We start from the raw sequence: 13,248 nt of genomic DNA on the forward strand, positions 1-13,248 counted from the left end.
CGCGTGTTGCGAGGAGTGGCCAATCGGGGGAAGGAAAGTTGGCGCTACTATAGTCCGATTGGGCGGGAGCGGCGTATCGGCCACGCCCCTTCGGAATGATCGCCTCACCTGGAGCGGCGGTAGGGACAGGTGAGGGTCTCCCCGCCGGCCCAGCATGCATTGCGCGGAAAGACCCCCCCCCCACCTCCACCCCGAGGGAGAAAGGTAGAGTGCCTCGGGCCGAGGAGGCTCAGGGGCCCCGAGTGGAGCGGCGGGGGGGGGCGGTGAGCGGCGGCCTCTGTGCCCCCCTTGGACGGACGGCGCGTTTCTCTCAGCAGGGAGGCGATGTGGAAGCGGAGCCTGGTGGTTTCCGCCCCGGGGAAGGTGATCCTGCACGGCGAGCATGCCGTGGTGCACGGGAAGGTAGGGTCGCGCTCGCCCCGGAGGGCCCCCACCGCCTGCGGGGTCCTGGCCGGCTTGTGCTCTGCGCCCCAAGGGGCGGTAAAGGCCGGGCGCTGACAGTCAGCCAGCCGAGGGAGGAGGAGGGCCTTCTCCTACTTTTCAGTACTTTGTCCATTATTCATTTAATTAGTTAAATAATTAGCCCCAGAATGATCACCAAGGACTAACACCTTGCGGCTTTCCTCCGATGCTCCCGGCCGCAGGTGGCTCTGGCGACTGCCCTGGACTTGCGAACTTTCCTTCGGATGACTCCGCGCCAGGATGGGAAGCTCTCCCTGCAGTTGCCTAACCTCGGGAGCAGATCGAGCTGGGAGGCTGCTGAGCTCCAGCCCCTGCTGGCAGCGCTTTCAGGTAGGCCCAAGACGCCTTGCGGACTTCTACCTTCCTGCCCTCCACCCGGATCCAGATCAGCTGTCGGGGAAGGGGCTGGTTTGCATCCAGAAAAGCAGCAAGGGGCAGCCTCTCATCCTCCTCTCCTGCTGTCCTCAGTCTACGATGTTTCACTTTCTTTGCGGAGCTCCAAAAATCAGCTTTATCTTAAAGCTTTTGGTTTGTGGCCCCAGAGAACAGTGCACAGGGCTAGGTTTTCCATTGACTCCTGGGCCTGTTAACTCCCTTTGCGAGCCTCTCAACGATTTCATGAGAGCATCTGATCGTCTTTACCTTACAATCGGGCTGCATGTTTTCAAAATTGTATCAGTCAAACTCTGTCCCTAGAGAAACTGATCTGTGACTTGTCACTGGTGTTACCCTGATCCATTTGAAATAATTAGAAAGGGTTGTTCAAAGATACTGAAGGAAGTGTTTCGCCTCCCTTTCCGGGCATAGAAGGTGATATCTCCTGCTGTTTGTTCTCTCCTCAGCTGAACTATCTGAAGCGCAGCCGCCCAGCACCGAACAAGTGGAGAAGCTGAAAGCGTTTGCGGGGGGCGATAACGGACACGAAGCAGTCCAGACTGTAGCTGCTGCAGCCTTTCTTTATTTGTACTTATCTGTGGCATCTAAATATGGGTAAGAGTAGGGGTCTCACCTTTGCTGTGTGGCTCTTTTGCTCCTGGCAGTCAGGATTGCCAAACCTGTCTTGCCAATTTCCACATGAAGAATTTGGAGGCGTTGATTGAGGGTGTGGAGCTACCCTGCCCTCCTCTGGGAATGTCAGGAGGGTTTAGTGAATGTGTAGATGCCTGTTAATAGAGATCCTAAAGAACATGCAGTACAAGATAGATCGGGGTACAGTATACTAAGGCTGACAGTGAAAGACAACAGAGGAAAAATAATGTTTTATTATTGCATGAATTTAAAATCAGGCTGCAGATTATATCTACTTTAAAAAACTTCAGGAAACTAGGAGTGGGCAACCTATAACACTTCTTACAGACTAATTGTTTCTAAGGCACCACATCTAGAAAAGCACAGGAGAAAATAAGCAAAGGAAAAACTGGTTCTGTGGTCTTACTCTTTCTGTAAGCCTGTTGTGACTCATCATGAAACATGCAGAGACTATTTAATTCTGCTCAGTGTGAGGAAAGTAAGGAGTGAAATTGCAAAACTTAATTTTTGCCGTGTTCTTATCTTTCAGGGTTCTGCCATCTGTCGACATCTTGGTCTGGTCTGAGCTGCCCACCGGCGCTGGGTTAGGCTCCAGTGCAGCGTACTCGGTCTGCCTGGCAGGGGCCTTGCTTTCTGGAAGCGGCGCCATCAGCTACCCTCTACAGGAGGGCCAAGAAGTAGCTAGGTAGGAAGTGGGAAAGAGAGGAGCTGGGAAATGGTTTCCACCTGTCCAGGTAGGACTGGGCATGTGTTATGGCAGCTTTTTGTCATTTTAAAGCTCTCCATTTGTTGCTCAAGGAGAGGATTCCAGTTCTAGGGACCCAGGTGCAGTTTTCAGCCTGTCCAGTTTAAAGGACCAGAAGCAGCAGGTCAAAGGAGGGCCAGGAGGGCTGCTAAAAGGGGGTGGGGACAGGCTGATCTCGACTGAGGCCTCTTCTGCTCTTCCAGATGGACCGAGGAGGAGCTGGACATGATCAACAGATTGGCCTTCCGAGGAGAGCAAGTGATCCACGGGAATCCTTCTGGAGTGGACAATGCTGTGAGCACATGGGGTTGGTGTTCTCTTTCCTTCTTGTGCATTTCTGAACTAGCTCAGGCGCAGTAAGGGGATTTTGCCCCTCTCTTAAGTGCTGTACTGGCTGCCGAAGAGAGCCACCTTAAATGTTCCTTATGATTCCAGGAAGGGATTTTGGCTCCAGTAGGCCCCAGGGCCTCCTTTCTCTTGGTTCGTGATAAAGGAATAAATGGCCAGATGTTTTTCTCTTGCTAGTTCAGGTGAAATTGAGCAATTTTGCAGAATATGGAAAGAGGAAACTTCCCGGGGAATTGTTATTTTTTCCTTCTTTCCCAAACGTTTAGGTGGAGCCTTGCGGTATATTTCAGGAAAAATCTCTGCACTGAAAAGGTGAGGTTCATTTGAGCATCAATGTTCAGTTTTAACAAGAATTGGTGGCTTTATAAAATCATTTTTTAAGATTGAGTTGTATTTTTAGCATGATCGTATGTCTTGGTATTTCCTTCATGAAAAGATAGTTTTCTTCAATGTTTTGACTTACAGAATGATCAGTGTGTTAAAAAGCTTTGATTTAAAAACACTGAAAAGCCTTGATAGGCTGATTAATTTCTTTAGGCAGAAGGGCAGAGCCCAGCAGCCTTCCACGGATCTCACTCTGGGTCCGAGGTCCCATGTTGCCAAGGCTGCCTTCGGCAAGCAGGGATCCCATCGGAGAGTTTGCCTGCTGAATGTTGCCAGGGCTCAGAAAAGAGATTGCCGGAGAGGCCTCGGCAGCAGCTCCCCCTCCCTCCCCCTGCTTTCCGCCAGCTTGGCCTAATCGGACTTCATTAGAATCTTTCGCAGGGCGTGAAATTGCTCCATTAGCAGCTAATGTTAGACACCAGTTATTCTGTTGGCAGTTATTAAAAAACAAAGTTATTTTGGGTTGGAAAATGTGGGCCTTGGTTGGGTCTTTCGGAGAACGCTTAGGACACGCCAAGCTAATTCTGACTAAAGCGTGGCTCTAATTGGCGATTAAGCTCAGCTAGTGACGGTCCCTTTCTGGAGCGACACTGGCTGGGCGGCATTCGCAGAAGTGAAGGCTACCAGGTGCTTCAGTCATCCTGGGGAGGGGGACGATGGGGCTTGTAATTCCAGATGCCTGCAGTGGAGATGCTTGTGGAAAAAGACAAGAGGCAAAATCCTCAACCCTGTCCCAGGCTGCGAACTTCCAGGTCCTATAGGGAAAATAAAAGGCAAAACTTCCTCCTTTGGCTGTGCCTGATGGGTCTGCATTCTTAGTTATTGCATAGCAATTTGCAGACTGTTGAATTGATTTTTAAGAGTCTTTTTCTTTACAGGGTGCCCACTTTACGGATTTTACTGACTAACAGTAAAGTTCCACGCAGCACCAAGATCCTGGTTGTGGGGGTTAAAGACAAGCTCCTAAAGGTACCTGTTCTTCTGGTTCCTCTCCGAGGCTTTGTGACCGCCTAGAATTTATAGCTGATGATATGTCAAAATACGTTAAGGTTTGGAGAGAATGATCTGGAGAGGGGCGGTAGAAGAAGCACAGCTTGGCGGAGTGTCAGTAAGCAGGAGACAGCTGCTGTGTTTCAGGTTGTTTGAGATGGTCACCAAGAGTTCTTTAAAACAGGATTGCTTGGGTCTCTGACCCTTGACCTTCTGGGCATCATTTTAGCCAAATATTCTTTGCAGCTCTGCCTAAATAGGCCATTCATGAGGGTCCCTTTCTTGCTAACTTTAATAGAAGCGGGTGTTTTTTAAAAAGTAAATCCTATAACCCTGCCAAGATAGCTTAAATACTAATAAGACTTCTTTCAGATTCTTTATGCTTTTTATTTTTGCTGTCCCCCCCCCATTCTTCCCTGTCCCCTGGCCCATCATTTTTCCTCCTGCAGTTTCCCACTATCATGGAGCCTATGCTCACTTCCATAGACGCAATTTCTCGGGAATGTGAAGGTATTCTTGAGGCAATGACTGAAGAGCCATTGCAGGAACACTACTCCAGGCTGGAGGTAAGCCCTTATCTCTATTCCTTCCTTTGTCCTCATACCATTAGGACCCCGCTTTTAAAAAAGAAAAAAAAACAAGCTAAGGTTTTTTTGCCACACTCAGTTCTGTCCGAAGCATGTTCCCTCCTTGAGCTACACACGTCTTTTCTCATCCGTGTCTCTGCTTTTTTTTTCAGGACTTGGTGGACATCAACCAGCATCTCCTCAATGGCATCGGGGTTGGCCACTCCCTGCTGGACCGCATCTGCCAGGTCACTTCCTCCCATGGGCTGCATAGCAAACTGACCGGGGCTGGGGGAGGCGGCTGCGCCATCACTTTGCTGCGACCAGGTGAGTCCTCCCCAGCTGGCTTTTGTCTTCCTTTGCCCAGGCTTCCTTCTTGCTCTTGAATTCTCTGTTGACTGTGGGTAGGTTGAGTTCATAATCAAGCGTGTAAGTGAAGGAGCCCTACAGATGTGTTGCAGTATGGCTGTTGGGGGCACGTTGGCTTTCAGCTGTGGGTGCTGCTTTCAGTGGCTTATGAGTCTCCTTTAGAGGAGTGCTTCTCCACCTTGGCAACTTTAAGACCTGTGGACTTCGATTCCCAGAATTCCCAGCCAGGATAGTTGTCAAAGTTGAGAAACACTTCTTTAGGGGATAGATGACTCTATTGTGAAGCATCAGTGAATGCCACACTAGCATAAACCATGCTTAAATTCTACTTGAATGCTGCTGAGGCATAACTCAGAGCACCTTCCTGCACGCTGCTCCTTAAAAGCACCTGTCTAGGTGGCTTTCGCTGTTTGTGTGAGATGCAAACTCAGCGTTGGCTGTTCGCACCTGTTCCCGTCCTCCTCTGCCTGCATGCGTGGCTCTTTGGTTCCACTTCCTTTGGCTGCAGCTTCTGGGCACCGGTCGTTCTCAACTGCTTGGTAACCAAGTCTGCTGTTTGGGTGTCTAACTGGGAGGGCACCATCTCTTGGCAGGCACCGCTCCTTCGGCAGTGGAAGGCGCCATCCGAGACCTGACCCGCTGCGGGTTTGAGTGCTGGGAGACGGTCATTGGGGCGCCTGGCGTGAGCGCACACAGCCTGCCGGGCCTGAAAGTGGAAGCGCAGAAGGCTTTGACGGGCAGCTGACGGTGGCCATGAAGACCGAGTCTTCCTCCGCCTGGGACCTGCCCTGACTTGGAGGGGACATCCAGGCGACATCCAAGGCGGCCTGGCGGGACTCGGCTGGTCAGTTTGGGAAGGGGGCAGGTCTACTCTGCGGGAGTGGGGGCTGCAGAAGCACCAGGGGGCCGAGGGGCAGGTAGCCGTGGTCTTCCTAGCCCCTCCCCTGCCGTTGACTTGACTCTACTGCTAACAGAGGGGTCTTTGGGCACACTTGTGTAAATCCTTCCTTGCACCTTTTGCACACTGCCAGGTCTCCTGAACTCGCTCCTTAGCGGCTTTCCCATAATACCAAGCTCCTCTTAGCCCTCCCCCCAATTGACGAGGCCTGGCAAGTTTGCTTTGGGAATGTGAGCTATTAACTGTCTCTCTTCTGATTTGCCTCTAATTTTTAATGCTGCCTGGGAAATATTCCGAACAGGGCATTGTTGCGTTCCCTGGCCTGTGGGTGGGTGGGGGTGCAGGTTCCCCCGTTAATGAGGTGCTCAGTGGCTTGAAAGCAAACGGAAAAGGTGGCTTTTAAATCGCCTTGTAACAGGCATGTTTCTCTCAGGGCTGGGTTTTTTTTCCTTAATTGTATTTGGTCAGTTAATCAACTGGAGCCTTGGGCCCCAATGGGGTTGCCAGGGATGCCCTTTTCGGGGTTCTGAATAAAGGCTGGTTTTAAAGATGGCTCTTCTGACCACAGCTTTTGTGTCGGGGCTTCCTTCAGTCCTGGGCTGCAGGGTCTTCCCAGCAACAGCCACTGTGGGGGGTCCTGCAACTGCTCTGAGCGAGGTTTCTCAGTGGGCGCAGATCCTTTTCTGAACAGCAGAGGGCGTCAGAGACCGACTTACTGTGGGAGCTGCAGTTGGGGGGCTCTCTTGATTTTGGGTGGTGGGTGAGGGCAGCTCCTCCCCATGGCCAACAGGGTCCCACCCCTGAAGCAGAGACCGGCCAGCTGGCTGGGAGGGTCTCCGCTGGTTCTCTCGGGCAGGGAAGTGACTGTTCTTGCAGCTCGGCAGGGCCAGTTTTTCTCAAGCGTCACTCTTCACCTGGGGAGCTTTGCGGAGGGAAGACTCGCGATTCTCCCCATTGGTTCCTAATGGCCAGAGCAGCCCAGAAAGGCGGGAGAGCAAAAGGACCGTGAAGGAGCAGCGGAGAGCCGGCCTCACCTCCGGGAGGGAAACGCTGGCAGAGCCAGGCCGGGTTTGGCACTCCCTGGCAGAGATCAATTGTGCAGGGATGTAGGAATGTGGATCAGTGAGACCATCTGCTCTGGAAAGCTAAACAGGTGCACTTAAAGGGCTGAAAGCCTTCTACTCTCCGGTCGGTCTCTTCTGGACCGGCAGGTTGCCCAGCGCTCCGAGGCCAGCAGCCGGGAAGAGAAGCCAAAGCATTGCCATTAACCGTGAGGCTATTTATACCCTTCCCAATGATTTGCTCAGCTACTTTAAAAATGCATAACCTTCCTTTCGGTTTAAAGGTAATTTTCAGCTACGTGCCAATAAAAGCATCAAAAGTGTAAAAAAAAAAATGTTGACCCTGTAGCACTGAATAATTGAGCAACAGGCTGGTAAAGAGAGTTGTATTAAAATCAGTCTTAACTCTTAATGAACAAGCTGGGCAAATGACGTTGTTTTTACATAACCTGTGAAACCATGCTCCACTGCCAAGAGGATGGGGGAGCAGTCTTCCTCCTCCGGCATAAGCTGGCTGGACTGGGGGGGGGGGCGCAGCCCATCTGGTTGTACCGGCTGAGTTGTTTTCTGTCCTGCTGGGACTCAGACCAGAGCAGCCCGGCACAGGGGTGCTGCTCTGCTCCTCGTCCTGCCCCTTCTTGGGGTCGGTTTCTAGCAACCTTTGGGGGCCCTTCCTGCCTTGGGCCTCACCGCAGCACCCTCCCTACCCTTTCAACCCTGGTGGGGGGGTCCCTTCTGCCTTCCCCCGAAGTGGCAGGTGTGGGAGAGCCAGGCTGGGCAGCGCAGATGGTTTTATGCTCAACGTCAGCAGCGGCTGCTTTCCGCTCGGTTGAATAGATGCTTGGGAGACAATGGCGTTGGGGAGATAAGAGGAGAAAAAAGGGGTCAGGATAGAAAATGTCAAAGCAGGAACTGAAAAGCAGGCCGCTCTCTAAGATCCGAGGGAGGCTGGCCGAGAGAGTGTGGCCCCCTCCCAAAGCAGCAGTTTGTTCTCTATTTCTTAATCCTGCTTTGGGGGGGGGAGGGAAAACGGCCCCATCAGTGGAAAACAATGTCTGGGCTGACACTTTGCATCAAGCCTTAATTGCCTGACTTTGTACACACACTTAAGCCACAATTTACAAGCTGCAGTGGCTGGTTCACTGTCTACCCTCTGAGCCAAAGCCCACCCAGCTACTTAGGGCTTAGCTTTGAGAGTTGGTCAGGATTTTCCACCGCGGAGCAGAACAGAAATGGGTCACCCTCACCCAAAACTCACTTCTGGAACCCTTCTAGGGGGCCTGATCCACCTGGTCCCCAGAGTGGAAGGACCTGCGACTCTTAACTTTAAGAGTGTGAAATTTTGGTCAGAGCCAAGTTAATAAAGATCAGCTCTAGGACAAGGTGCCCTCTAAAACAGCTGGGCACGGTCCCGGGAGATGACTTGCCATTTACTCCCTTGTCAGAGTGTTTCCTTCAAGGGCCAAGATCCGGCAAAGGAGGAAAGGCCACATTACAGGATCCAAGTCTCTGCCCCCCCCCCACCACAGGGAGCCTCCCTTAGATGGAGCCCCTGGGTCTGGGAAGCCCACCCTCCGCCCCAGATGACCTCAAAGCTCTCCAGGGGGGAAGAAGCCACGTGGCCCAGTTGTCCACCAGGGTCTTGCCCAGATGCCTGGAATTAGCTGTGCCGCCTTGAGGTGCAGTGAGAGCAGAATTGGGTGTCATCAGGCAGCACCGCCAATAATTGTTGAGGGTGTGTAAATGTTTGCTGAGAGCCTGTGAATTTCTGCATCTTTTTGACAAGGGGACCGCTTTGGGCAGACGCTCACTCTACAGTTGGGGGGGTGAGATGGGCCTGGCCTTCCTTCACCCAGCGTGGAAGGGCACCCGTGGCAGCCTGTTACTCCGTGATGGATTTAAGGCATGAATCCCCTCCCAGGAGCCCCCCATGGCACCGTGAAGGTTTTGAAAGTTAAGTATTACTGTCGGCTTTGTTGTTGCCGAACTACGACAGACAAATTGAGAACTAGTTGTCAAAATGTCAGTGCACAACAAATCAACATTCAAAATGAGTCTCGGTGCAATGTGGTGTGTAATTAAAAAAAAATCCTTTTTAGAAATTTCGGCAAGCATTGGCTTGGCTTTATATTTGTCTGTGTGATTAATAAAGGCAGCTAATTTTCAGACTTTAAAAACCGCTAGAAAATAGCTCCTAATTACATATTAGGCTCCGAACGTTCCCCGCTGTGCTCGGCTGGTATTGGTGGGCCAGGGATTTTGGCAGGGGCTTAATTACATTCTGAGAGCTTCATCTAATTTTAGTTAAACGTAATGTAATCAGCAGCAGATGTCTTGAAATAAAATATGAATTATGAATATGAAGAAATTCCTTTAAATAATTCTTTAAAAAATAATTTGCCATTGAGTTTTCTCCAAAGCGGCACAGAGCTCAGCTGGAACAGGTTGGAGGCTAGGAAGTGGGGTTCAATTACCGGGGGGGGGGCCTGGGGACTTCAAGGTTGAGTAGGAGGCACGGAGGGCAAACCAGCAGTGCCACCGGACAGATGTTTCTGGGGGGGGCATCCAAGGGAGATTAAATGTCGTTGCACCGCCGGGTCAGCTGGATTTCAAAGCAGGTCAGGTTTCTTGGGTTGCTGAGTTAGCGTTCTGTGACATCCATCCTCGGCTTTATTGAGTTTTCCAAGCAATTTGGGGGTCCTGCCACTCCTGAGGGAGCCTCTCCACCTCCGCCTCCCCCTCCTGCAACAGCCTGAGATCAGCTTAAATCTCAGCGTATATTGCATTTTTCTGCTGACGCCATCAGGATTGTGTGTTTGCATCCCTGTCTTTTTGCTGTCTTTGAAACCCGGCGCCCCGAGTGGGCTTTGGGACTGGAGAGGCATCGCTGCGCTCTCAGGCTTAGAGCATAACCTTAAGGCTTCTTCGCTTTGCAAAAGAGTACTTGCAGATGTGTTCGGAGTGAAGGAAGGGAGAGTCCTTCAGGGTTGGTGTGATGCTGGGAGGCTGCCCAAAGAGTCGTGAAAAGTGAGAAAAGGTCCGTGGCCAGCCGGGGCTCACCTTGGTGGTAGAGCTGCCCCTCATTTGGAGGATGGTAAGGAAACTGGGGCGAGCTAGCCTTCCTGCCGGGTCGGGGGCTCCCTGTGCTGCCCACCCTGCCCGTCCCTCGTGGGGCCACCTGGGCCTCCGAGAGGCCCCCGCCAGAGCAGGCCAAGGCCTCCAGCCGATGCCGCGCGACTGCATTTCAATCTGGCTTTGCCCAGGCTCCCCCTTCCCCGCCTGGGTTAGCAGCCCCGGCTATTCAATTCATCAAGGGAGTGACAGCTAAAATTCATTTGAAGATGAAGAAAATGCAGGCTAATCCTTTCTGGGAGACATTGATAGACTAGCGGCCGGGGAAGAATTGCACAGCAGTAATGAAATTAGGCTAAAACTACTGGTGGATAACAGATAATTGCCCTTGTCTGTCATCAGGAATAACATCTCCCCAAATGCAGCAACACGAGGACGGGGGACGTTGAAGAAGCACATTTATTTCTCTGATTCACCTTCCGCCTCCTTCAGGAAAGCAGGGACTCCCTCTCCGCCCTTCTTGGGCGCCTCAGGATTAGCCGTGGGCTCCTCTCCCTTTTCGGCTGCACGTGGATCCTTTCCTCACATGTTGCTGATCTCCCCTGAAAGGTGAACCAGGATGGATGGTACCTACGCTGCCAGGCGAACCGAGGAGGGGAGAGGCTCCCGGCTCCAAGGGCTGGAGAAAGGGGCTGCCGCTCGCCCGGGCGCTGTGCTGCTGGGGGAGCAGATGGTCCCGGCTGCCAGCCCCTATCTCAGGGCTAGGGATGATGGGCTGGGAAAACCAGGCTCTCCCACTAAGGAAAGGAAGCTCTGCTGATCCTACACCTGTGCTGGGATCCTTCAGCCACAATCTGCACTAGGGCAGGTGATCTGTCAGCGAAAGCAGCCCAGCAGTTCGCGGGATCAAGTTCCTTCTGGAAGTGGAAACTGAAACTGCTATCAGGGCCCAACTTGATGCTCCAAATATTTGCTCCAGGGCATAAATTGCCCCGTAGTCCTGCAGAGTCTCCAGCAGCAGCAGTTGTGACTCCAGGCTTGGAGTGACCAGCAGCCGTTTGTCGGCTGATTTACCGCCAGAGGCAGAGAGGCTGGTGAGGGAGCACGCGGGCCGGCCAGCGCAGGAATGGTTTATGTGCCCGGGCCAGTGGGTGTAATTTACTGCGGACAGTGAAGGAATATTTCACTTCCTGTCATGCGGATGAACATTACTTGTGTTTGAAATCGCCCGAGTACATGGTGGAGTCCACTTAAGCAGCTCCACTCGGCTGAGCTGGGATGATGCCCTCCTGCCTGGCTCGGCCCCTCAGGTTAGGCAGTGGGTGAGCCGAGAAGGAGGCCCCCCCCCCAGCTGCTTTCGGTGCCCACGTGAACTGGCCTCTTCTGAGAATTGGCATGTGCTGCTACCTCTGAAGTTGCAGCAGGAGACGGCCTGGCTGAGCACGTGGCATCTCAGCCCCAGCTGATGCTGGAGAGAACCTCCAGCTCAGAGGCAGCCGTCTGAATTCCAGGTGAACGTCTATACCTCCTCTTGGGGGGCTTTACCTCTGCTTGTATCTTTCCTCTGATTTGTAAAGGACCTCCAAAGGGAGAGAGCCCTTTGTGGCTGGCATGGCTCTGCTTTCCCAGCCTCTGGACACCGCCCAGCGGTCAAAGGGCAGGAGAGGCCAGGGAAGGCTGCGCCATCTGCTTCTCCCCCAAAGAGCCTCTGAAAGGGCCGGGCTGGGCTGGTGCACTGGCAGCTCTGCTGGGATGGCCTCCTGCACCAGGCCCTCCAGAACCAGCTGGTCTTGCAGCTCTGAAAGCTTCCCTTCAGTTGCAGGCAGGATAATGCTCCGCTCACTCCTCCACATCGAAAAGCAGTTTAGCCCAGGAGACGGGCCAGTTGTCTGGGTTGCAGCAAAGTGTCCGGATGGATCACCTGTGGCCGGCACTTTCCTTCCGAACCGTCCTGCACCTGTCCAGACCCAATGAAGCGCTTGGTTGCCAGCTAGCATCTGAAAAGAGGGCACCGGGTGACTCCCGGGTTGCGTGTGTATGTGTGTGTGCAGCTGGTTTAGGCCATCTGGTTCCCTCATCTCAAAATCTGGGGCTGAGGCTAAGCCAGGCGCCTGAAAGGCAGTAGCGGCCCTGACCAGCCCCCGGTGGCTGTGAACCTCGAGGGAGGCCAGGAGGAGCAGCCCAGCCGCCGTGTGCTCTGCCAGATAAGGCCTTGTCTGTGTCTGGGCCTGACACGTTGCTTCCGAGACGGGAGCCTCTGGCGTGGGAGCGTGTCCTTGCAAAGCCAGCAGATTGGCCTCTTCAGCCGCCCACTTATTTTCTGCTGCATAAGCCGAGCAGAGCAGATTAGCCAGCCTGCGCCTGGTCGCCAGGAGGCCTGGCCCGAGCCCAGCCGGTCCTGGGCTGTGCCAGTTGCTGAGCCTGGCCGGGACCCCCTCCCTTGCAAGGAGGGGAGTGTGCAGGTAGATTGCCTCTGAGCAGGAGGCTCCATCTAGCACTTTTGGAACAGATTCCTCCGTGGGGGAGGAGGAAAAAAGCAAGCTCTCCACCTGCTTGGAAGTCACCGGCCAGCCCCCCCCCCCAGCCTCCTTCTTTGCGTGGGCCGTTTCCCTGGCGCTTTCTTTGACACCCATCCCTGAGTTTTATGGCATAATGGAAAACTCCTGTTAACACTCCACCAGACGGCAAACAGGAGCGAACATTATGAAGCAGCTGACAACCAGTGCAGAGGAGGTGTGAAATATAATGGCTCTAATATTGCAATTAGACAAGGACAACTCTTTTCTGTCTCTTTCATCCCAGGCCTTTTTTTAATTAGCAGGAATAATAACATCCAGGCACAAAAGCCTGAAGTGGAGGGAAGCTGCTGGGGGGGAGGGGGGGAGGCTGGCACACTGAAAGGGAAGCAGCTTCAAGGCTTTTCTGGGGGGCCCTGAGGCAGAGAGGGCAGGATGGGCAGCCTCACTGTCTTCGCAAGGACAGGAGAGGAGGAGGCGAGCAGTAATCCTGCAAAAAGGTAAAAAGCATTCCTTGAACAAGCTGTTCTCTTTTTAAAAACAAAAAACATCCCTCCTGTTGCTGCCTTTTCCAGCAAGAGCCACTTGACTGCAGAGGAGGAAGAGAGCCCGGCTGTTCCCAGGCCTGCTTCTCCCAAAGGAAAGGCTGGAAAGGCCTGAGAAGACGGCCGTGGGTTGCCTGCCTGCCTTCCGATGCCCGCTGAGCCAGAGGGCATCGCTTGGGAAAGCCATGAGGGCTGAATGTGGGTCCAATCCAGGGGCAGAGTGTCCCAAGGGTCACATTATGGCCACGAGAGGGGTCAGAGCC

General features: G+C 53.1%; 2 protein-coding genes across 5 annotated transcripts in view; both read left to right on the plus strand.

The window, feature by feature from the left end:
• Positions 1 to 18: 18 nt before the first annotated feature.
• Positions 19 to 9,210, plus strand: MVK (mevalonate kinase). 4 transcript variants are annotated; one of them, XM_039362833.1, is made up of 11 exons: positions 19 to 129; positions 315 to 402; positions 645 to 792; positions 1,305 to 1,452; positions 2,021 to 2,176; positions 2,440 to 2,543; positions 2,851 to 2,896; positions 3,847 to 3,937; positions 4,408 to 4,524; positions 4,698 to 4,851; positions 5,487 to 9,210. In XM_039362833.1, exons 2-11 carry the CDS (start codon positions 325 to 327, stop codon positions 5,636 to 5,638), a joined length of 1,194 nt encoding a protein of 397 aa, XP_039218767.1. In that variant the 5' UTR covers positions 19 to 129; positions 315 to 324; the 3' UTR covers positions 5,639 to 9,210. The 4 variants fall into 4 exon arrangements, with proteins under 4 accessions (XP_039218767.1, XP_039218768.1, XP_039218766.1 ...); XM_039362834.1 differs by having other exon boundaries at positions 48 to 129; positions 318 to 402; XM_039362832.1 differs by having other exon boundaries at positions 89 to 204; positions 318 to 402.
• FAM222A (family with sequence similarity 222 member A) overlaps positions 5,634 to 13,248 on the plus strand; it is a 50,452-nt gene continuing 42,837 nt past the window's right edge. Inside the window, exon 1 of the mRNA XM_039362826.1 lies at positions 5,634 to 5,737. The gene's annotated coding sequence lies outside the window, so the exon portion shown is untranslated. The remainder of the gene's footprint in view (positions 5,738 to 13,248) is intronic.

Source organism: Crotalus tigris, unplaced genomic scaffold (genome assembly GCF_016545835.1).
Source record: "Crotalus tigris isolate CLP2741 ecotype Arizona unplaced genomic scaffold, ASM1654583v1 scf7180000019478.12717781048:2074007, whole genome shotgun sequence".
Lineage (NCBI taxonomy): Eukaryota > Metazoa > Chordata > Lepidosauria > Squamata > Viperidae > Crotalus > Crotalus tigris.